At 34.5% G+C, this 22,806-nt stretch overlaps 4 protein-coding genes across 7 annotated transcripts in view; 3 read left to right on the plus strand and 1 right to left on the minus strand.

The window, feature by feature from the left end:
* Positions 1 to 124: 124 nt before the first annotated feature.
* Positions 125 to 2,110, plus strand: LOC135849072 (aprataxin and PNK-like factor). 2 transcript variants are annotated; one of them, XM_065369228.1, is made up of 5 exons: positions 125 to 356; positions 437 to 766; positions 845 to 1,226; positions 1,307 to 1,476; positions 1,551 to 2,110. In XM_065369228.1, exons 2-5 carry the CDS (start codon positions 454 to 456, stop codon positions 1,739 to 1,741), a joined length of 1,056 nt encoding a protein of 351 aa, XP_065225300.1. In that variant the 5' UTR covers positions 125 to 356; positions 437 to 453; the 3' UTR covers positions 1,742 to 2,110. The 2 variants fall into 2 exon arrangements, with proteins under 2 accessions (XP_065225300.1, XP_065225299.1); XM_065369227.1 differs by having other exon boundaries at positions 126 to 356; positions 452 to 766.
* A 639-nt stretch (positions 2,111 to 2,749) lies between these two features.
* Positions 2,750 to 4,525, plus strand: Wdr92 (WD repeat domain 92). The gene is made up of 8 exons (XM_065369229.1): positions 2,750 to 2,932; positions 3,002 to 3,102; positions 3,184 to 3,311; positions 3,389 to 3,487; positions 3,569 to 3,684; positions 3,770 to 3,901; positions 3,997 to 4,094; positions 4,168 to 4,525. The coding sequence occupies exons 1-8, from the start codon at positions 2,750 to 2,752 to the stop codon at positions 4,355 to 4,357; spliced, it is 1,047 nt and encodes a 348-aa protein (XP_065225301.1). The 3' UTR covers positions 4,358 to 4,525.
* LOC135849070 (uncharacterized) lies at positions 4,512 to 7,456 on the minus strand. Its single transcript, XM_065369226.1, has 5 exons — positions 7,267 to 7,456; positions 6,905 to 7,042; positions 6,639 to 6,836; positions 6,449 to 6,561; positions 4,512 to 6,367 (listed from the first exon to the last, which is right to left on the minus strand). The coding sequence occupies exons 1-5, from the start codon at positions 7,291 to 7,293 to the stop codon at positions 4,621 to 4,623; spliced, it is 2,223 nt and encodes a 740-aa protein (XP_065225298.1). The 5' UTR covers positions 7,294 to 7,456; the 3' UTR covers positions 4,512 to 4,620.
* Positions 7,457 to 7,888: 432 nt separating this feature from the next.
* wdb (widerborst) overlaps positions 7,889 to 22,806 on the plus strand; it is a 90,511-nt gene continuing 75,593 nt past the window's right edge. Inside the window, exons 1-2 of one of the 3 annotated variants that reach the window (XM_065366556.1) lie at positions 7,889 to 8,111; positions 8,745 to 9,177. In XM_065366556.1, coding sequence (XP_065222628.1) covers positions 9,039 to 9,177 — 139 coding nt within the window. In that variant the 5' untranslated portion in view covers positions 7,889 to 8,111; positions 8,745 to 9,038. Of the gene's footprint in view, positions 8,112 to 8,155; positions 8,559 to 8,744; positions 9,178 to 22,806 lie in introns of those variants that run through there. The other 2 variants (XM_065366557.1, XM_065366558.1) reach the window with 2 other exon arrangements.

The following is a 22,806-nucleotide window of genomic DNA, read 5'->3' on the forward strand; positions in this document are numbered from 1 at the left end:
TATGAACGAACGATGAAAATAACGAACAAATCGGCTTCATATTTCGAACGTTTTCACTGGGGTAGAGAATAGCCTTAACGAGAACGACATCTATAGGAAATTTTTAGATATTAAAATGTTTTGCGCGCCATTTGTAATTGTAATCAATTTTTAATTTTGTTGCAAAACATTGAAAACAAGACAACATGATCATTAAATTATCAACATTAAATAATAATTTTGTAAAAATTCCAGTTTAATCTATATAAAAATGTTGGCGAAAATTTTGTAACAGATAAAGATAATCCCACTGCTGTACCTAAAGATCTTCGTGTCGATTAATTTGAGTCAATGTTCATTTGAAGGAGGAAAACCAGGTAAGGGATTAGCTTCTTTTCTACTACCATACTACCATTTACTAATTCATCCAAACATAATTTTCATTTCTCAACCTCAGCATTCTTATTTTCAGTTATGGGAGATCAAGCAAACATTAAATTAGATGTTCAAACTAAAATTAAAACAGAATCGCAAGATGACGAATTTGTCGCCGATGAAGTTGATAATAGAAAGAAAGTAAAAACCGAACCTTTGGAAGAGGAGGCAAGTTGTTCGTCGATAAGGATTACGAATTCCTTTTCTGTTTCCAATGGTGTTCTGGCCTCAGGCGCTAGTTCGACGCCTAACAACTCGAATAATCTCAATGACTCCATCGCTTCACTTACCGATAGTGTCGATGTCGTGAAGACAGAACCCCTAGAACCAGTGTTTATGAAAACCGAGTCAGGTAATTGAATTTCATTTATTTCATGCAATTAGTGGTTCACAAGGGTCATTTATTTTCAATGTGTACTTATATTTTTAGGCGGTAAAGATGAGGCCGATTCAAACGCAGAGCGTAATCGAGCTGAAATTAAAACAGAACTCGGTACTGATAACACCTCCAGCAGTTCTAGCCAACCTGTAATCCCATGTAATAATATCAAGACTGAAAACACGACTAATGCTGTCAAGAAAGAAAATGAAAATTCAACTGTTGATCAGAGTACTGCTGGTACCAGTACGCTGTCTAATTACATTCCAGTTGTTCCTCCGCGAGATCCGAGTAGTGCTATTACAAACATCCTAACGTCTTCAGTTCCATCTACTTCTGTATCTAGATCACCTCCAAACGGTGCTCAAGCCAACTGCGTTACATCATCTACCGATGGGAAACCAGCTTGTCGGTATGGGATGCGCTGTTACAGGTACCTATACCTTTTTTCACATCTCTTAAGTCTGTATTCGCTGATATACAGTGAAATTTTTAAAATTTGGTTTGTTTCAGATTGAGCACTCTACATCGAGTGAATTTTTCCCATCCACCCGGAAGTGATCCTTTGAAAAGCCCTGAAAAACCTAGATGTAAGTATGGAACTCGTTGTTACCGAAAGAACGAAGAACATAGGAAACGATTTACTCACGATAGGTCACCCGATAATACGATGAGCAATACACGTTAGTATTCATTTTCATCAATTTTTCGCTGTTTCGTATTGTTGAAGATACAAATGTGTATTAATTTTTATTAGGAAGAAGAAAAGTAAAAAATGCTACTTCTCAGACAACCAGTGTTCAATATGAAAGCGACTCCGATGATTCATATCTGTACGAAGATTACGATGGCACTTCTGACGAATTTCATCCCGACTCTTCCGATGATACGGATTCTGATGAAACGGATTTCGAACCTGATGCTGATGATAGCCTAGTAGCTGCGTAACTGCTGATTGAAATATTCATCGGAGGATTTCTTATTACTTGTACTTTTTCAATGTGATACATTTCGTTAACCAGATGAGATTTTCAAATGTTTTTTATTTCTTTTTTTTTCACTTTATTATTTTAGGCAGTATAAGCGTTTGTTCCTGTATTTACTTTTTTGTGTGTTCTACATCGAAGTATAATATCTCAGGGATTGACATAGAATTTAGAATTGTTTTTTTTATACATAGTCTATGTATATTGATAATTGCTCATATTTTCTTTTGTAGCGTTACTTTTATATTTACGTATATTTTATTCAAATTTAACTTTCGAACAATGATAGTGTGTATGTCGTTCTTGAATAAATATAAAGTTCTGTTTTGCATTTTATTAAATTTTTAAAAGTCGAAATGTCGAGTGTGAAGGAAGATCAATGCAAGTTGTATTTAGTCAAGTTCCTTCAGATCATAGGTTTCTGAGTTCAGAATAAGGTTACTTCAGTTCAGATAACCGCAGCTTTTGGATTTCGAAACGTTAAAAAAAATAATATCGAAGAGAGTAGGAGTAGCGCTTCAGACTTTTGTTATTCTGTTTTAGTCTTTAGGTTTAGATAATTTCAGCTTGTGAGTTTGAAATTTCAAATTTGAATTTGAATCTTAATTTTCGATTTTAATTTCTTTAAATTTCTCAATCGAAATAAAAGTAGTCGAGAGTCGATGGTAGTATCGATGTTTATCGATGTATCGATGTTTGCCATTATCAAATTTGTTCCTGATAACAATTTTGGAGGTTTTGTTCGGAAAAAATTTGCATTCGAGTGAATTAAATTGCGGGCTCAAAGTGTGAGATAATTATATGGAAATGTTTTCCAGATATTTTATATTCCATATATGTACCTGAGTACTTATTCACTCACATTCCAATGTACATAAGTGTGAAATAACACCACGTTTATTTGTTACCATAACAACGGTTTCAAAATCTGCTTGTTTATTTCGTTTTTATTAAGAGTTGATTAACAATAATGGATAAATTTGATAGTGTTTGTATCACCACTTACGCCGAAAAGGAAGTCAATTATAACTTATTCGAGTCACTTTGGATTCCATGTTCCGCCAAATTTGTTACTTTAGGTGCTACTCCAACCTCTAACGGTGTGATACAAATCTATGAGCTGAACAATGGAAAAGTTGAGCTCATTAAAGAAGTGAGCATCGTATTGACATATTCATTCAATTTATCAACTATTTTTAATTCTTGCACGAATGAATTTCAGAAAAAACACGATAGATCGATCAAATGTGGAACTTTTGGTGCATCTTCGTTGGTAAATAGGCATCTGGCTACCGGTGATTTCTGCGGGAATTTAGATATATGGTAAGATAAACAAAACAACATTTTCCCAAAACATGATGTAGATTAAGTAAGAGATGTGTTAATTTTATTAAACGTTTGTAGGGATTTAGAAACTAGTACCTCAATTTATTCAGTTAAGGCGCATCAAAATGTTATATTCAGCGTTGATGGTATAGCAGGAAGATCTCTACATTGCGGTGCTCCAGAAATTGTCACCGGAAGTTACGATGGTTCGTAATCCGTAAAATATCGAAGAAATTATTCTGTATGTACAAAATTGACTGTGTATTGAACATGGAATGTTTAGGTTTTGTAAAAGTCTGGGATCCTAGACAGAAAGAGAAACCGGTTGCAATTATGGAACCGCTGGATGAAATGAAACGGCAGTGTTGGGCTGTTACTTTCGGTATCTACATATTACTTTCTTAATTAATTCATATCAATTTATCAACTTTATTCTAACATTTACGGTCTTTTTTGTGGATAGGTAACGCTTACAATTCTCAGGAGCGTATAGTCGGCGCTGGTTACGACAACGGTGATCTCAAATTATTTGATTTAAGAAACATGGCTCTCAGCGATGAATTTAATTTACCAGATGGAGTAAGAATAGAAATGCATATTTTCTGTAGATACTAAATAACTGAATTTTTCCTTTGAAAAATAATTAACGGTCATTTTTTTTCAGATCTGTTCTTTGGAATTTGATCGAAAGGATATTAAAATGAATAAATTGCTTGCTACTGGGCTAGAAGATAATATAAGTTTATGCATTATGAGAAATAGATCCTCCTATCAATATCCTATAATCACCGAACGAGTAAGAACGATTTTCTTTTCATTACGGTGCCAGAACTAAAAGATAGTGTGTAGGCTGAGAAATGCTTCATTCATTTATGTATTCAACTCTTCTAGGTCCATAGGTCTACAGTATGGTGTGGAAAACACTTACCTCAGAACAGGGATATTTTCATGACTTGTGGCGGTTCTGGATCTCTATGTCTTTGGAAATAGTACGGAAAATTATTTTTTATTGTCGAGCAGTTTGAAAGTATTTCAATCCAACTAATGTATTTTAATTTGCAGTAATTATTGTTCCGATGATCCCAGCAGCGATTCTGGTGCTTTGAAAGTAATCCAAAATAATACTGTCACTAATCAGTGCATCACCAGTTTCGATTGGAGCCCCGATAAAATTGGTTTAGCTGTTTGTTCATCGATGGATCAAATGATTCGCTTAATGATTGTATCGAGATTAAATCAGTATTCGCAATGAGATTGATCGGTGAAAAACTACTTTTATTCTGCTTCATGCGATTGTTCGTATTTTTTCGAGCGTTTAATCGATTATGTGTCGGAGTCATTTTGATATTTCATTCTGTTGTATGTGATACGAATATGTAATGCGTAAAATTTTTTAATAAAACAAATCGTTTATTTGTAACTTATTGTTTATTTATTTTTAAAAATGTTGAATCACAGGAGCACGTAATTTAAAAAAGAAAAGAGTTGTAAGTTTCACGATAAAGAAAGAAAACATCAAATTTCTTCGTCTTCATTAAAACTAGAAATCACTTGTAATAACATGGAGGAGGAATCTTTGACTAAATTCAATTGCTGATTAATATTCGTTAAAGCTTCCAAGTAAAAAGTACCTTGCGACACTACTTCTTGGCAAATATCTTTTTTATGCGCATCTAATTGCATCAGTTGATCGTTTATTTCTGTATCACAAACATGTTCTTCAATAATTTCGGAATAAGGAAACTCTTCGATTATTTCTTCGGTTACTTCTTCAACCATATCGTCAATCACAGCTTCACTGATGGTACCAGTAGAAAAATTCTCAGGAATATTTAGATTTCCAGCAGAAATATAATAGGAAATACTTCTAGATTCATCATCAGTAGGGTACTGCATTGGAACATAGAATGCTGTTTTACTTTTAGCGAGCAATTGTTGATGTTTACAGAAAGTGCCGCAGACTCCAATGTAACACGTACAAACGCCGATATCGCTATTAACAGCGTACTTGACATTTTTATTTCTACTATAAACCACAAAAAGACTATCAGAAACTTGTATAAGTACGTAATTGTTCAGATCATCTTCAGTAAGTTCTTTGGTTTTGAAAAATCGAATATTACCTAAACAACAGTCTAAAAATTTTTGTTCGTAAAAATCGTTAAACTCGTTGATTATATAGTTAATTAGCTGGGAAGCAGATTGCGTTTTAATTTTAGCAAAAATTTGTTCTTTCAAAACTCGTAATTCGAAATCTACGATGTAGTTGGTATCGTACTTCAATACCTCTTCGGTGCGGAAACATCGAGCCCATTTCTTTCGTTTCTCAAATATTTGTCTAGCGAATCTCTTTACGGCAATATTACTGTCGTGATTTTGTGTAAAGTTGGCGAATAAATTACTAAATGTTCTTTCATCGACAGCGTAAACCATTTGTCTGACTGAAGAGTAGATGGTTTTTCGATCGGACAGATTGACTTTATTCTTTGGTTTCATAAGCCATCGATAGCACGAGCGAAGAAAATGAGATACGCTGAAGAAATCACTAGACGAAGTAAATACTGATCGAACGACGGATATTTCCACTAGATTGTCATCGATCATTATGATGCTCGGCCCTTTCGCGCCTCTTCCATCGAAAGCATCGGTATCAATTAAATCAAGGAATGCTTTGAAAGCTGGGATAAGAGCCCAAGTAGTATCTTGAGATATTATTATTACGCCGACCGGAGCTTCAGTCGAGTAAATCGTAGTAAATAAAAATACCACTTTGAGACCGAATTTATCCGCACTGCCGCAGCTATCGGTGAAAATAAAATCTCCAGCTTGTTTGGTTTGTAAAACTCGTTTCATCAGTGGGCTAATGATTATGACGAAAAAACTATAGTTATCCAGTTCCGTAAAATGGCAAAGTACACCCGGTGTTTGGATGGATTCGACTGTTTCTTGAACTGATTTTAAATACTCCGGTGTTCTTGTCGAGATATACTGTTTTTTAACCGTTTTATGGAAGAAATGCCTCACCCAGTCATAATCAGGAACTTTGCTTCGGTCGACAGAATATAATTTGTATTCTTTTTCACTCAATTGAGTTCGAACGTGGATTTCAAAATATCTTAAAGCGTCAGCAGGAGTTGCTCCGTCTTCAAACATTTTTATAAATATTTGTCGAATATCTTCGGTAGGTTTCTTGAAACGTAAAAGCTCTGGCGAGGTTAACGAGTGATTGTGAACGAAATTTATATGGATCCAGGTAATATTTCTGTAAAAAATAAAATTTTTATAAGTATGTTCATTATTCATAGTCAAAATTTACTTTAAATAAAAGAGTCCAGTATCTTACTGAATACTCTTCTTCAACACAGCATACAAAGTGCTTCGACAATTTGTTCCCTTGGATTTTTTCTTTCTCTTAACAGGATTAGGAGAAGTATGGTGTTCGCATTGATAATGTTCCTGTCAAAGTCACAAAAATAAGTTCGTGAAAATGTTTGAGATTCAATCAGAAAACAGAAAAAACGTTCGTAACTCACTTGAATAATTATAGAAGTTGTAGCATTTTTAGAAGCCCTGGAACGCACGTAAGTACAACTATTAATTTTCATAAAAGTATCCACCCATCGGTGAAGAAGTTCTCTGGTAACAATAGTGGGTAAATAGATTTCTGCGGTAAATCCATCATTCACTTGCTGCACTTTAGAAGCAAGTGTTTTCTCAGGAGGTAACACATTCTGAAACACAAAGAATTGCTGTTTAATAAGGCAGGGTCATACCTACATAAAGTGACGAGTAAGTCAACCTTTAGAAAATCTGGTAACGATGAACAGGTTGTGATAGTATGGTTCTTTTTCAGGATATGTTTTCGCATCGATTGTCGGCTACCGAATACAGTCATACAGACAGCACAATACAGCTGTGTTTTCGGTTTCTGTTTTGCCTATAACATGGCAAGTGAAACGATTTATCATAGGATTGAAGTTCGTCAACATTTTGAAGCAATTTCTCGATGAAATATTATGTTGATAACACAGCTTTGTAAATCAGAACTGATAACAACGTCAACATTCGTATAGATCACCGTGTTGCTTTTTCACGTAAAAAATTCTGCAACTTCTGCAAGTACTTCGAATTTTTCTGTATTAGATTCATCATCAAAAATACCTTTTCCGATTTTGTTGAGGGAGGCATCGTGAACTCCCAGGAAGTCTTCTGAAAAATTGGATATCCGACTTTTGAATTTTTGAATATTCAATTATTTACATTAGAGTAAAACCGAATAATACGCGATTAATTATCACATTTCACTGGAAAACCGACAAAGTCGCCATTGCGAATCAATCCATTTTTTCCAGCGAAAAAAATGTATAAAATTTTCTACGATAGAGAAAACAGAAAATCGAACGTAAATTACGCAATTTACGGTAAATTTGTATCAGAGATTTTGTTTTGTTGAGCGAATTTCCTTTCAGAACTGTCAAAAGGAGTTCTATTGTGCCAAAATTGATTGTAATTTTCAAGTTTCGGTCTTAAAATTGATTAAATCAATTTTATGAGCTAATTAGCAATGAAAATATAACCCATACAATGAAATTCATCCGCAAATCATTGAAAATAATCAAATTGAAAGTTCGTTCGAGAAACACATAGAAACTTGCACAAAGTTCATACGCACCAGCGACTCAACCGTATTTTAATTTTTTATTCGAATACTTTTCTCAGCTGGAGTTTCATATCACAGATGAAACTTTGAGAACACATCGAATGAAATCGTATGAGATGTTTCTCGTCAACCATGAGAGTTCACGTTAGTGAAAAGTAATTTAGATAGAAGGCGAGTTTTTCTATTTCGTTTGGTGCGGTGTAGTTCGTGCAAAATGTTTTATTTATAAATTAATACCACGAAGTATTATCAACGTGTATTAAATGTACAGTTTAATTATTTTCGAATCTTCGATATCCGTAGCGACATGAAAACAAAATGCCCAATGGTAAATTTATCAATACATGTACGTAGCTTACCACAAGGATATTATGTCAGTTCGCTGTAATAAATATAATCTATAGTCGGAAAACTCGAATCGGTTGTTTGAATTATGTTTCTGCTTAAAAACTGTGTAGTTTTAACGTAATACGTAGTGCTAATTTGTTTGAAAATGCTTTCAAGTTACTCTATCTGCAAGTGCAAAGCTTCTCGTCGAGGTTATTAATTAACCGTCCGTGCATCATCAAATTGACCGACCCGTTGAACGTAGATATGAAATAAATATTGTAAATTGAACGTATACATGTTTATATAGAATCTTACGTGTGTTAAAATTGATTTAAATGTAGTCCCATTTGAAATTATTTACCGTAATAAATTTCACGTAATGTTTATCAGTGTGGATTTCGGCGTATTATTCGATTCGGTATTTGATATTATCGATTTTGTACGAAAAACGTTTTTCGATCGTGTAGGTTTTTTTTCATGTTATCAGTAATATTATAGAGAAATATTCGTGACCTTCGCGGAAACGCTGTATATTGCAATTAGTTAGCGTTTTTTTTCTCTGTCACTTTTTTTTTTAATAGAACACCAACCGGTAGATACATATACGAGTGTGGCATTGTGTTAGTAAAATTTTGTATTTTTGTTTTAGGTTAAACGGATTTGAATGAATTGCTAATACCATACGTCGGTTAGATGCGAGAATAAATGAAAAATTCGATTAGAAATGTAACTGTTGAAACTACATAGTGTTAGTGTTGTCCGATGATTTTGATTTTCGCGTTATTTGTGACCTAATCAGTGATAACGTTCGTGCTTTCGTGATACGTTTTACTATTTAATGAAGAGTTATCTGTCGGATCGATCGATAATTAAGTTTAATTCGTTTGTTTAATTGTGCGGTTTATTTTCCACCCCAAGTTACGTTCCTGCTCTCGCAACCAACATGTCTTCCGGTACATTTGTCGACAGGATAGATCCTTTTGCCAAACGATCGTTGAAGAAGAAATCGAAGAAGTCGCAAGGCTCGTCAAGATACCGGACAGCAACCGATGTCGAACTACAGCAATTACCGTTACTAAAAGGTAAATTTTTCCGCACTCTAGATACATTTTTCAAGCGCCGGTCATCCGGCTTCAGCTCCGGCTCGCGCCGTTTGCGGAAACGAAAAACGTAAAGAGTAATTATTCGCATAATCGATCATTAGTGAAAGAGATTTAATTGGAAGAGGCGCTGTCGAAGTTAAGCCAAGAAGCATTTCGACGTTCACGTTCCGGGCATATGCGCTTGTAGCGTGCATTTTGTTTTAATTGAAAATTCTTATCTACACTTTTCAAGCAGCGTGTTTCACTCATCCGCGAAATACAGATAACGTAATTCGACTCTCTGTCCGGATTTAGTGTGTTATAACGCGAGCTGCGAGCTGCGAGCTGCCTTAATCAATTTGTGGAAAAATTCGTCTCTATTGGGAGAATTTTCCGCGCCATAAAATTTTCCTCTCGTATCAAATTCGTCAACAATCGCCGAGCTGAAATTCTTATTAAAACTTACTCTTGATACCACCAGAGGCGAACCATCATCCTTTGCTGTACACCAAAGCGTTAAAAATTTTCAACTTGGCAAACTTTTTAAACTAATTTCGTATTCAGTTAGTGTATCAGCGCTTCATTATAAAATATTAAAATATCACCTAACCGAAAGTTATTCTATTTTATTTCGGTTTCGTACACTTTAAGTTCGACTGGCTCTGGCTCGTTCGAGGAAGTTTACTTTTTTTCGCAAGCACAAGGTAGGAGTTTCTTGCTTCTTTTTTCCATCACTATGCTCTCTCTTCTCTTCATCTCGAAGTACCAGGCGTGTTTTCATTTCGGAAATTATTTCCTCGATTCGTATTACAACTTACCAGTATACTATAAAGTCGGCTTTTTGTTCCACATTATTAAATCGAATGTTGCAAACGCGTTAAATATTATAACAAAATTTCGCGTGCGTAAATTTAAAAGTAGTTAATTATCTAGTTGAAATACTTAATAAATTTAATCATTAACCAACGTGTTATTGTAGCGGCAAACATGTCATTGTTATGTTTAAATTCCCTCTTTGCTTAAAAGATTTTTTTAATTAATGCATTGCATTTTTAATGAGACCGAAAGCCATAAAAATTTATACGGTAATCTCGCCAGGTATCATGTAGGTATCTACAATGGCTATACTTACACACAAAAATACCAATTATTTTTACAAATTGAATAAATCCGCTCGAACTGATCCATTTTTTTGGCCATACTCCCTGCCTCCCCCCCCCTCTCCAGCAGAACTTTCGATAGTTGATTTTTTTTTCATTTCGCTAAAACATGCGAGCTTTTTATTATTCGTATCGTCCGAGATATTCGAGCTAAAAATACGTACATAAAACGCTAAAAGTTTGCAGTTTTGATGGAGTGAATTTTTCAACTGTGCTGTAATTCCCATATGAATTATATCAGTTTTTAAGGCGGAGGCGTTATATGGTATATGGTATAAGCGAAGAAAATGTGCAGAAGTGAAAAAGTTTTTTAAATGGGAATGTGTTACGCGCGATTTTTAAGGTAATCAACGTGTAGGAATTTCAAGGTGGCATCTGGTCTTGAAAATGACGATTGTTACGTTAAAAATTAATGCATTGAGGTAATATTCGGAGAGAATTAATTTTTACATCGTCAAACGTCGCGTAATTGAATGGGAATTATATCGTTAACCCCGCAATTTTTTCTATTTTTTTGTAAAGGAGTGGGATGAGATTTTTTTTTCAATTCATTTTCTAGTTTGTTGTGTTTGAGATGAAATTATGCGATCTTTGCCATATTTTTGGTTCATTTTTTGGAATGTTTTGTATTTTTGGTAATTTCATTGTTAATATTGTGGTATCATTGTTTCCTTGTGATGATCAATAAATGAAATTTTGATATTCTCTACTAGGAGTAAAAATTGTTCACAACTGAACTCCAAAATCAGTCAACCAAATCCAACAGTCTAATTCCAAAAACCGAAAACCAGCAATTTCCAAATATTTGCCATATGTAAATTGATAAAAAAAATAATCAAATGGGTCACATTTTTTCAATTTCCAAAAATTATGTTCTTGTTTTTCCTTTCTTTAGCAACATTCTTCAAATAATTTCCACCCATGCTCAATTTTTGAAATTTAATATTTTATAGAAGCTTTCAGAGAATAAGGAGAGAAAAATTTGTCCAGTTTACTTCAATCTCGACGCAAGAATGGTTTCTTTCTAAAATTTTCAATCAAAATGTTGATTGGCCTTGAAAGTATCGCAACGCCACCAAAAACAAATATTGATCTCTAGCCAAAATTTCAGGTGCTAAAACGCATTTTTTGATTTTTAGGTGAATTTTTGAAAATCAAATTGAAGAAAAATCAAAATTTTGCCACATTGACCTAGAAAGCTGAAATTTAGTATATACCCTAGTTGTGACCCTGCGAATCTATTGGAAATGGCTTCGAACAGTTATGAGCAGTTCTGGAGGCTCCAGCAGATTTTTCAAAGTTGGAGTTTCTACTGAATTTTATCAAATGGAGCCGGAAAGCTAGAATTCTCACTATAGTTCAATTTCAACGTGCTGAGTCTACTGGAAGTGGTTTCAAGCCGTACGGAGCCTCCAGCGACGAGGTTTCGGCCAGTTTTCCAAAAAACCATAAAATCTAGCCAAATTATTTCACCAGGTATGGTCGTGATTTGTGTTGGTGACTGCCAGTTCGGAACCATATTTTTGGAAAAATTGAGATTTCCAAAATGTTGCTGATGGGTTGAAATCAACTCCAACCGACTCAACATGTTCCAATCGATTTGGTCAGTCGAAAATGAAGATGTGCATGTACTAAATCTCAGCTTTCCAAGTCAATTTAATGAAATTTTGATTTTTTTCTCCATTTTTGACCGAAATCAGAGTATTGAAAAGTCGCTCAAAAATGCAGTTTAGCATCTGCCAATACATTTTTGTATGCTTTTTTGATCCAGTTCTGCCTGATTAAAGATTTTTTTGCCAGTTGGGATACCTTCTTCACTTACGTAATGAAATGTTTTTAAATTGTAAAATTTTTTTGCTCCAGTCCCTACCAAGTGGCCCAATTCCAGAAGATAGTATTCGAGATTTCTGCTTCGACCCAGACCACTTTCGTCAAAATCCAAGACAACTGTTTGAGCTCCGCTGAGCGGTTATGGAAATTGCAGATCAGCTTGCCCTTTTTTAGTGAGGGGAGGGGAATTCGTGTTTTGAAAATTCTTTTCTTTTCGAATTTTATGCATTGATTATGCCAAAACATCGATAGATATAATTTCTGAAACTGGTAGAGTATTTTGGAAAACAGTGGTTCCCAGTTTTTGGCCATGACTGCCAATTTTAATAATTCGAAAAATTATTGCAAGCCTTTTCTTATTTTTATTCGATTTTTATTTTTAAATTGGCAATAAAGCCCATAAAATTGGAACCACTGTGTTCTAAAATATTTTACAAGTTTTAATGATGAATGATATCTATACTATGTACTTCTAGGGGAGAAATAGCAGACTGCGAGAATGCATGAAGCATGATATTGAAAAAAGTAGAAATACTGTAATAAAATTAATATCGAAAAATATTTCGAGTTCGTTTGCATTTGTTTATTCATGTGTGATGAATGGTGAACTTCTTTACTCTTCATTAAGTATCAGTTTTGTGAACTGTTTTTTTTTCTCTATTCATTTTCTGTCATTTCAGTATAATTTTTCCATAAAAATCGATAACAATATTCGTATAATAGAAATAACTTACGAAGAAGAAGAAAGAAATTATTGTATGAAAAAAAGTGTAAGAATAGTATAAAAGTTGACTTCACTCTATTGAAATTAGTACGATTACAATTTACTAAAAAGCGTCGAACGTCGTCGAAAAAGTTAACAATGTCGTAAACGATAATAATAATCGGATGAACTCTATTCAAAAATATCGTACGAAATGACAACTATCAACTTTTCAATAAGTAATCCGATTGAAAGGTGTTTTCTTTTTCACGTCAAAATCGCTACGTAAAGAAACAATCCGCGAACTTACGAACGAAGTAAAGTTCGAATAACAAAATAATTACAATTTTTTGCTCGTTTTACATTGTACGATTTCTAGAGAGAAAAAAAAACTGCATTGTATAGTGAAATAAAAACGATGGGGTAGAGGTACAAACGTATAAAGTATTGCCGTACAATTTTATTAGCGTATTACGTGAAAATTCGAATCGCGAACGTGTATAATGAGAAAAAAGAAGGAAAAAATTAGCATAGTAACGGTGCGCGCGACCCTTTCGGATGAATGACGAATTTAACCCCCTTCGCCGGTTGTCTTCTCCCTGCGACCTTCATCCCATTATCTCACGTCGTATTTCGAAAGGTTATACCGCCGGAATTCGATTTCGCACCGTATGGTGAGGATGACTCACCGCAGCATCAATTCAGGCATTCGAATGAGGTTACTTTTCCTTAACCAATTTTCACAGCGAATTTTACTAAAATGAAATTACTCTTTTGCTCAAAGTATTGAGAGCATTGAATGGATAAGTGAAAAAATATTTCAAATGAAACGTTCCTTGTTTATTTATAGGGCTGCCATGTGTAAAAAAAAAATGCGAAAAACCAGGAAATTTCATGGAAAACCTGGAAAATAAATTGGAATTTTGAAATTCTCACTTCGGTTCAGAGGGAAAAAATATTAGGAAAAGAACGAATGAGATTTGCTGTAGGTCTATATCCTTCTGTCGAAAAAAGTGTTGGTCTTACCTATAATTTTCTCGGGCAAGTTTGATGTTTTTTGCTATGAAAAAAATTTTTTTCTATAAAAATTCAGTTATGAGATGAAGAAAGGAAGATTAATGCGTTTTTCGATCTTTGAGTATAAAATAATAAAAAAATATAGCTGATTTTTATCGCAAAAAAAGGGTTATTAAAGTTATTGCTAATTTTCGAAATATCGTTTCGGTGTCGGTATCGTCACCGGACGAGAACTAATACGATTTTTTTCCCTGTTTCGACCGAATTTTCGTAACAGACACGAACGTGTTGACTGCCTTTCGTCCAACATTTGAGCTCGACAAAAGGGTGAAAAACAGTTTGAAAATAACGTAGGTGGTCGACTTTGTCGAGCGAAATTTTATACACAATGATGTATCGGAGACTCTACGGTGTTTTAATTATTTACGAACAGTTGGTCCGTAGAAGAACGAATACGAAGGCTTTCTCCAAAACGGTGAATTGCTTTTTTAAATTTTTCCCAAATCGCCTCGAGCTTTGTGTCGAGCATTTTTGATTAACTTACCGGATTCGCGATCTGATTAACCGGGTTCGATGCGTGGGAAGGAACGTTCACCGGAGATGGGAAGTTTGCTAATATTTGTTAGTATCTGAAGTTTTGAATGGAAGCAAGGGTGAAGGTTGGTCTGTGAATTGAGCAATGCCGGGTTGCTAGGTTAGTTGATCTTCTTTCAAAGCAAACACAAAGAGCTGAGGGAAAATTTATTCCGCACGAAACGAAATTTTTCATCCGTAAATTTAAATTTTAATGCTGGAAACGACGGCATGGCAGGTAAGATGAATAGAATTTTACACGACCTTGTTCTTTAAATTTAGGTGGTATTTTTTTAGGGTTCTGGAAACCTTCGCGCGGTGTAAAAATATGCCTAGTGAGGTATTAAAGAGAAGACTGTAGCTTTTAAAATGTAGCATTGACCTACTATTTTTTGAAAAAATTTTCATCCATTTAATTCGGGTGGTTGACGCAGATGTGTGAGTATCCAAAGGAAGAAAGTAAATTTAATGAATTCGTTCCTTCACGTTTGCCTCAAACACGTGAGAGTTAATTGCATGAATAATTATGTGTTTTAGGGTCTTTTTGATGTAATTTAGCTCTTCAAATAGAAATTAGGAAGTAATTTTTTCATTTCTGATTTTTTTTATCACATATTTTCTTTATGAATTATGATTTTCTTGTCATTCGCTTCGTCTCTGGCGCATGACGTTCTCTTCAAATTGTGACGAACAGAAGTGATTTGAAATGATATTGAAATTGAAATTTACATGTTCTGCATGTAACGTGCTGTGTGATTTTTCAATTTTGTAATATCGTAAAACAGCGAAGAGAGGAGGAAAAAGAATAAATGAATAGTAATTTATTTACATTCAGGATCGAAAAAATAATATAAGAACGAAAATTGTCTGTAGCGTACGTATGAAAAAAGTAGCATTTGTTACGATTTTTTTGAATTTCGAGTATTCCTCCTTCGCATCTATGCCCTGATTTTATTATTACTTTTGTAAAGTGCATATCTTTTCTGTTTTGATAAAAATACTCATATTAATGTACAATACCGAGAGAAGGATGAGGTAAGCAGAAATTTACTCCTGTTTGTTTTGCATCTTGGGAAATTCAGCGGATGAGATAGATAGTAAATGCCATATCAATTTGCCGTGTATCATTTTTCATCTCTTTCGCCATTATTTCTTACTGGAATATGTGTACTAGAAAGATTGGAGTACGTATTTGAAAAATAAGTTTCCATTTTGTCTCATACAAATCTTGAAAAAATTGGATGAAAGTTGAATTTTATTTGGAAATTTTTTCATCTGTAATTTTTAGTTTCTGCCTGACAACTTTTATCAGAACAGAAAAGTAATTTTGTGATTTTTCTGAATTTTTCTCTAAAGATGAATCTTTTATAAAATATTATAGGTCAGTCTTGTACGTTTTCTTAATGGGAACAAAATCATAAAATATTATGTAGGGTGTCGATAGTACTGCTGATCCTGCTTTCCATACTATTGTCTTGCTTTTTGCTTGTGTTTCGTACTATTTTTTTTTTCATGCTTTCTTGCCAAAATTTCAAAGATCTCTGTTTATTTTTGCCAAAATTCCCAAAAAATTATCCTTTTTTGCTGGAAATGCAAAAAACTTCTCCGATTTTTATCTTCATTTTTTCTGGTGAAAAATTTTGACATGAACAAATTTGGACTTGATTCAACTTTTACCCTCCCCTTTCTCAAAATGAAAGCATTAAAAAAAATTCTCTGCAAAAATTCTGCTTTTGTTTTTGTTTTGCATGTTGTCCTACTTTAAGACACCTTGAAATAGGCTACAGTTTATGGTGATATTTTTTTTTTGGATTTTGATTCTGAAAAGGAAATGTTCCGAAGTTTTTTTTATTATTTTCCAATGAAACGTCAAAATTTATATTATTATTTTTTTTTTCATTTTATTCTGAAATAAATGTGTTCCAATTTTTCGAATTTTTCAGTACAAATTTATTGGTATTACTTGATGAGATTTTTGTATTTTTGAAAATTATATCAAATTTTTACAGAGAATATTTCGTCGTTTTTTTTCTGAACTTTGGTTATGATTTTTTTTATCATTTTGAAAATTTGCCTCCGAAATGTCATTTTTTTTAGTTTTTAAATGAATTCCAACATTTATCTTCATTAGGTACTTCTAATTTTTTTAATTTTTTCGTAATTTTATTGATTTTTTTAAAACTTGAAATCTTTTTCAAATAATGACCCTTGGCTAAAAAAATATTCACGAACCCTTAATGAGATTTGTTTGTCAGGTAAAAATCTTGCTTGGGTTATCTTCGAAAACGTTCAATTTTTCAAAAGTGACGCGGATGAAATTTTTTTTTCTATTTTAGAGGAAATTAAATTCTCGGTTCGATTCATGTACCTACAGACTGAGAGGAAAATTTCGAGGACGTTGCAAGGGATCGTATTAGAAGGGTAGATTCTCGAAAGAGATAATAAATCGACTGGACGAACGAATTCGTCGGCATGTACTCTGTTCAGATCGTACAGAACAGACTACCTCGAATCTGTATCACAGCTCTATACTCATTACCCAGGACCTTTGAAAAACGACCATCGTTCCTCTCTTCGTCGTATTTAATCGACGTTAAACAGCCGATTTTCTCCGTCGAGCGAAATTTTCCACAGAAAATGAAACGATTTGAAGTTTTTCGTTAGCGGCTGAAAATTACATACATGTGTACAAAACCTTCGAAAACTCTCAACTTTTTTTTTTTTTTGGAAAAACGTAAGCATCGAGCTGAAAAAAAAAGACGAGGCTGGCGAAAATTAGCTCGTATGTTTGTAATGCGGTGTTGGAAAGATGAAAGAACAGCCGTGTTTTACTCCCTCTGTACTTCTTTCTGCTTTTGCTCTGCTTACAATTCGAGTACTTTAGAATAGAATTCACGTGTTCTCGTCCTTGACCCCGGGCATTTGTTTTTCGTTTACTGTACAAGAGTACAACATATAGTCGATTATTTTCCCATTGCTCGAAACGGTGGTAGGCTGGTAAGGTACGTCGCGTCGACAAATTACACGAAGCTGAAAAATTGTCTCGAAGGTTGGGTTTTCCTCTTCGCATCTTCGGCGTCCGTCCGTCCGTCCGTGCGTTCGTTCGTTCGTCCTTCCTTTTGCTAACGCTGAGCGACGGCGGCGTTTCTTGAACGTATGGTAAGGTTTTTGGTGCGATGATGTAGCGAACTAATATAATAAATTTTACGGGCGATGAAAAATGAATTGTTTGATATAGGAAAACAATCATCATCGACCCCCTAGGAATGAATGAATGGGGCGTTATGGCGGTGGTCGGTGGTGGAAATTTTTCGTATATTACGGCGGTATTTTTAACTCGGTCGATACGAGGTAACGTTTTCGTCGACCGAGAAGAATGCGGTGGGTATGTGAACGTGTACTCGTATGTGGTGCGAATCCGTAGTAAGTATAGTCATCATTACGCCCACAATTTAAACCGCTGTCGTCGCCACTGCCGCCTGTTTCCCCGTCGCGTGCCTTAAATTTATACACTCTTACGTCGAATTCGCGTTTATTACTCGTCGATGATCAAATTTTGCCCGCATCGAGAACAGAATTTCCTTAGGAGTGGTCTTCGCGTATTGTAAGGCTCTAACAGACTGATGATGGTGAGTGAGGCGAGGTGTGCAGATGCGTCGATTAATCATAATCTCCTTATATGGAACGATCAATGGAAATTTTCGTCCATTTTGGTAATGAAAGTGAGATGAAGTGTGATGATGATGATTTGGTTGTAGAATGTGTTCAATTGTTCAACCTGCTTTGCTGAATGTAGTGTCTGTATACTGTGTAGTTGTTTTGATGGAAGAGATTCGATCGAAATGGTGGTTGGAGGTGGAGGGTTGAACTTTATTTCGAATGAATTAAAAAATATCAAAGTTACTGAAAGTCACTTTTGTTTAGTTTTTTTTTTTAATTTTATTCACCAAATTAATTTTTTTCTAAATTTTTGAAAATAAATCCATTTTTTCCAAATTTGGCCCTGCTAATGAATAATATGTGAAAGTATATACGCGTTTTTATTCTTTCCGACTGGCTACAACAGCCTTGCTCTCTGCTAAAATTACAAAAGTTCTCGTTATTTAGCAAAATCGCTTCTAAGCTTCACTTTTTTTCAAAAATTACCCAACAGTCTCGTTTTTTTGCCAAAAATTTCACAAAGTACCACTTTTGCCAATAATTCCAAAAAAACCACGCTTTCTGCAAAAATTTTCAATCTTGCATTTTGCAAATTTATGGTCAGAAATATTAGCTTTTTTAGCAAAATTGCCAAAAGTTTTGCTTTTTTACCAAAAATTGCTAAGAAGTCCTGTATTTTGGTAAAATACGTAGTTGCTAAAAGTCTAAATGACTAAAAATTGTGTTTTTTTTTGACAAAAAAATCAAAAAAGTCTCACCATTTATCAAAAATTGTCCTAATGTGTTGCTTTTCTGCAAGAAACCACTTCTATGTATTTAAAAAGCTTTTTCGTTGTTCAAATGTCAGAAGTTTCGTTTTTTGCTAGAAATTGGCAAAATTACCAAAAATTGCTTGCTTGTTACAAAATGTTCAACTTTTTTAGAAAAATTGAGGAAAAGTGCCACTTTTTTGTAACAAATGAATCCCTGTTTTTTGCTAAAATTGTGCTAGTTTCTATCGAGTTTCATTCTTCTACAGTAAAAACGGATTGTTTTTTCTACATTAAAATGTTTTTCCCATGTTCAGTCACTTTTTAGTTACTTTTTGGCTACTGTTTGGGTACAAAATTATTATTTTGTTTATTTTTTTGTAAAAAAATATGTGCTTTTTTTCAATTTTAAAAAATTCAATTTTTCTAAATATTGACCCTACTTTTTGGAAAAAAAACGAAAATGTTGAATTGGTGATAGTCTATGTATCTACAAGTCAATAATTACAGGTTGTTTTTCCTTTTCAGCGTTACGGTTTCAAAGCTCTGTCTTTGGCTAAAATTGTCAAAGTTTAGCTTTCTATCTAAAATATCAAAAAATCTCAGCGTTTGTAAAAATTGCCAAAAATTGCTAAAAATTGGCGCTTGTTTGAAAAAAATTACTAATGTCTCGCTTTTTTCCCAAAATTGCCCAAAAGTCTCGCTTTTTTATTAGTAACTTTTCAAAAAGTCTTGATTTTTCCTAAAATTGACTTGCATTTTCTCTTTTCACCAAATCACAAAAAAAGCCAAAAATTGCCCATAAGTTTCACTTTTTTGTCAAATATTATTGAAAATTGACACCTTTTTGCAGAAAATTCCAAACCGTCTCAATGTTTTCCGAAAATTGTTTAAAAGTCTCGTTTTTTTTGCCAAACATTGCCAAAGAAACTTTACCTTTAGCAGAAGTAGTCAAAACTTCACCTCATCAGGATTGCCAAAAAGTTTTGCTCTATCATCAAAAAGTTGTGAAATAGTCTCACTTGTCTGACAACAATTTAGAAAAAAAGGTTTGTTTTTTTGCCAGTAATTGTCAGAGTCCTTTTTTACATTTTGTAATGAAATGTTTTGGTTGTTTTTTCTCTTATAATACTTTGCTCACGTCTTGTCACTTTTTTGGTTACTTAAGTTTTTTTTAGTTTTTTTTCAGTACGATCCCTGAATAATCGAAATTTGACTCTTAATTACTGCACAGAGTGTTTCTACATGGCTTTTCATTTAGCCAAAAATCGATTCGAGGAATGAATATCAGAATAAAAATTGAATTTTAGAGACTTTTTTCGCATGTTCTCTCTTTTCTAAAATTTGACAGATGGTTTATGGTTCACGGGGCCCCCCATGTAGGTAAATAAAAGTACTCATTTCAATCGTAGCGAAACCCAAACACGACAATTTTCCTCCGCCATTCGTATCTCGTCAATTGATACTTGCACGAAATCTGTCTCAATTTCTATACCATATACAGAGATTTAAAATGAATACACGTCGATTTTATATCAGGATATTCGAGGCACGAAGGGAGGGACGAACAGAAGAAGAAATTTACTCGTCGAGGATGGCATGGATGGCGCGTTTTCAACATTAGAACGACTGAAATTTATAGACGCGGAAAGCGGAAGAATCAATTACTCTTATTTACTGTCAAAGCTAATCAGCGTTGTGTTGTCGTTACAGTGAAAATTGATCGCGCGAATGGTTTTTAACGCGCGGCGACAGTTTAAATTTCCGTAGCCTGTGCGAAAAGAGCAAAAGAGAGCGAGGAAAAGGAGCAAGGGTAAGAAATGGCGGTAGATCTGCGTTGCTCGCTAAATATTTTAAAAAGCCATCACGACGGTGTGGTCGCTATGTCTGATGCATTGGAGGCAAAGAGGAGACGTCGTGGTAGCGCGATGATTTCGATTTTTTCAATGCGGCGGCGACGATGACGACAAAGTCGACGGCGAGGAATATAGAATTGCGAAATTATATTTTTTTCTTCTGTTGAGCGAAAAACAAGGCGTGCGATGTGCGACGTATATGACGGAAAATCAATTTTTAATAAGGTAAACGTCGATGTTTGGGTAAAATGTCGCTAGTTTATTGTGGATTTGAAAATAAGTCAATTGACGGTAAGTTACGTGAACAGACGTGGGCATACGTATATGTAATTGTCCTGCTATCTACTTATTTTGTTATTTTTTAGAGTTTACTTTAGTAGATGAGAGAAATGTGCTATGAAGAGCTCGTGGAAATTAGGGTGTAAGACGGTGCCAAGAATTCCTCAAGAACGAAACTTTGTACGGGGTTGGAGGAGGGTATTCAAATTTCACCCATTTTCCACGAATAAATTGAAACTCGATCGAATTGAAATCGTGTGGTGGAGATAGCGAGAGTTTAGTGAACCGAAAAAGCCTCCAGAAAAGTTGTAATTTGGAGTTTATTGAGGCTCAATTTTATTCAAGCTCTTGTCGTTGAATTTTTTGAAAATTGGAGGAATGGTAAAAACATTAGAAGTTTTATACCTCAATTTGATCAAATTTTGAATTTTTTTATAGAAAAGGAGCTGGCATTTGAATTTTCAAGTATTGTTCAAAAATCGAGAAATGAAATTCAGTTTCTGAAATTTCGTCTTGATTTGAATGCTGTTTCAGTTTTTCTTTGTATGGTGCTGAATTTTTTGAAGGGAAAGGGATGAGAAGGGTATTCCAAAAAATTTCTCGTCTGGCGTCAAGGTAACCACTCCATTAGCATGATTTGTTTTCTTTCACGTACGTACCTTAAGCATGGTGAAAGCTCTACGAGACACCCTGTAGTGCTGTGCACATACATATTTAACCCATATCTAGGCATATAATCGAAGGGTAAAAACTCTTTTCGAAACTACATTAAAACTACCTGCATAACTTTTGCCTACTCGCAGCGACCTGCGGCGGCGATTTCGTCGATTAACGCGCCATCACAATGTACTTGGTGGCTGGCTGGCTGCGAAAACTTGGTCACGCGAACTTTAATCGGCCTCGTCAAAGATCCCGCCATCGCCGCTACCTCCACCAACTCCACCTTTAGCACTTGATAGCGCGTCAGCGTGCTACTCGGCAGGTCCAAAAAGGGGTGGAAGATTAAATGGAATTCCGTTTTTACGTCCACGTTTTCACTCGTAAAATTTCAAACAAGTTTTCGCGCTTAAATCGAGGTCGATGTTGTCAATCAAGACGTAATTGTGGGAATTTTAACACCTCCCCTGCTTCCCTATCTGCCTATGCGCTGTACTCTTGAAAAAAAGCAACGCGGTGCCGAATTTTAACACCGACAGTTCGTAATTTAAGGCCCGAAAATGGGCGAATGATTATCGATTATCGAACGAGGTGTTTGAAAATCGCCTATTCGAGGTGTTTAACCTTTTCATATTTTTTTTCCCTAATGGTTGAGAATGTTCATTTAGTAAAAATAATGGTTATTTACTTATGCGACGTTTAGCTGATTTGAATCGTGTAGAAATTTAAAAAAATTACTTCACGACGGTAGACTGATAGGATTGGTATCTGGGAAACCTGCTTTATCAGTTGTCAAATGTAAATTTTTCGTATCTTCGAATGGAAAGTTTGGTCGATGTTAAGAAAACATGCATTGCACGTCGATATTTCTTTCATTAAATAAGTAAACGTGTAGAAATTACGTTCCATTGTGACAATGCTCTACTAACGAACGAAAGCTCAGTCATAGATCTCGTATAAGTTGGGTTTTATGCTGAGTTTGACAAATTGTCAGGTTTTTTGCTTATGTAAATTATTAGAAATTTTACTGTTCGGATTTTTTCAAGTGAAAAATAATGACTTATGAGAAAGTGAAATAAGATTTTGGTAATAGTGATAAGATAACTGATGAAGGCGAAAATTCTAAATTCATTTTATTTGTGATT

This window comes from Planococcus citri, chromosome 5 (genome assembly GCF_950023065.1).
Source record: "Planococcus citri chromosome 5, ihPlaCitr1.1, whole genome shotgun sequence".
NCBI lineage: Eukaryota > Metazoa > Arthropoda > Insecta > Hemiptera > Pseudococcidae > Planococcus > Planococcus citri.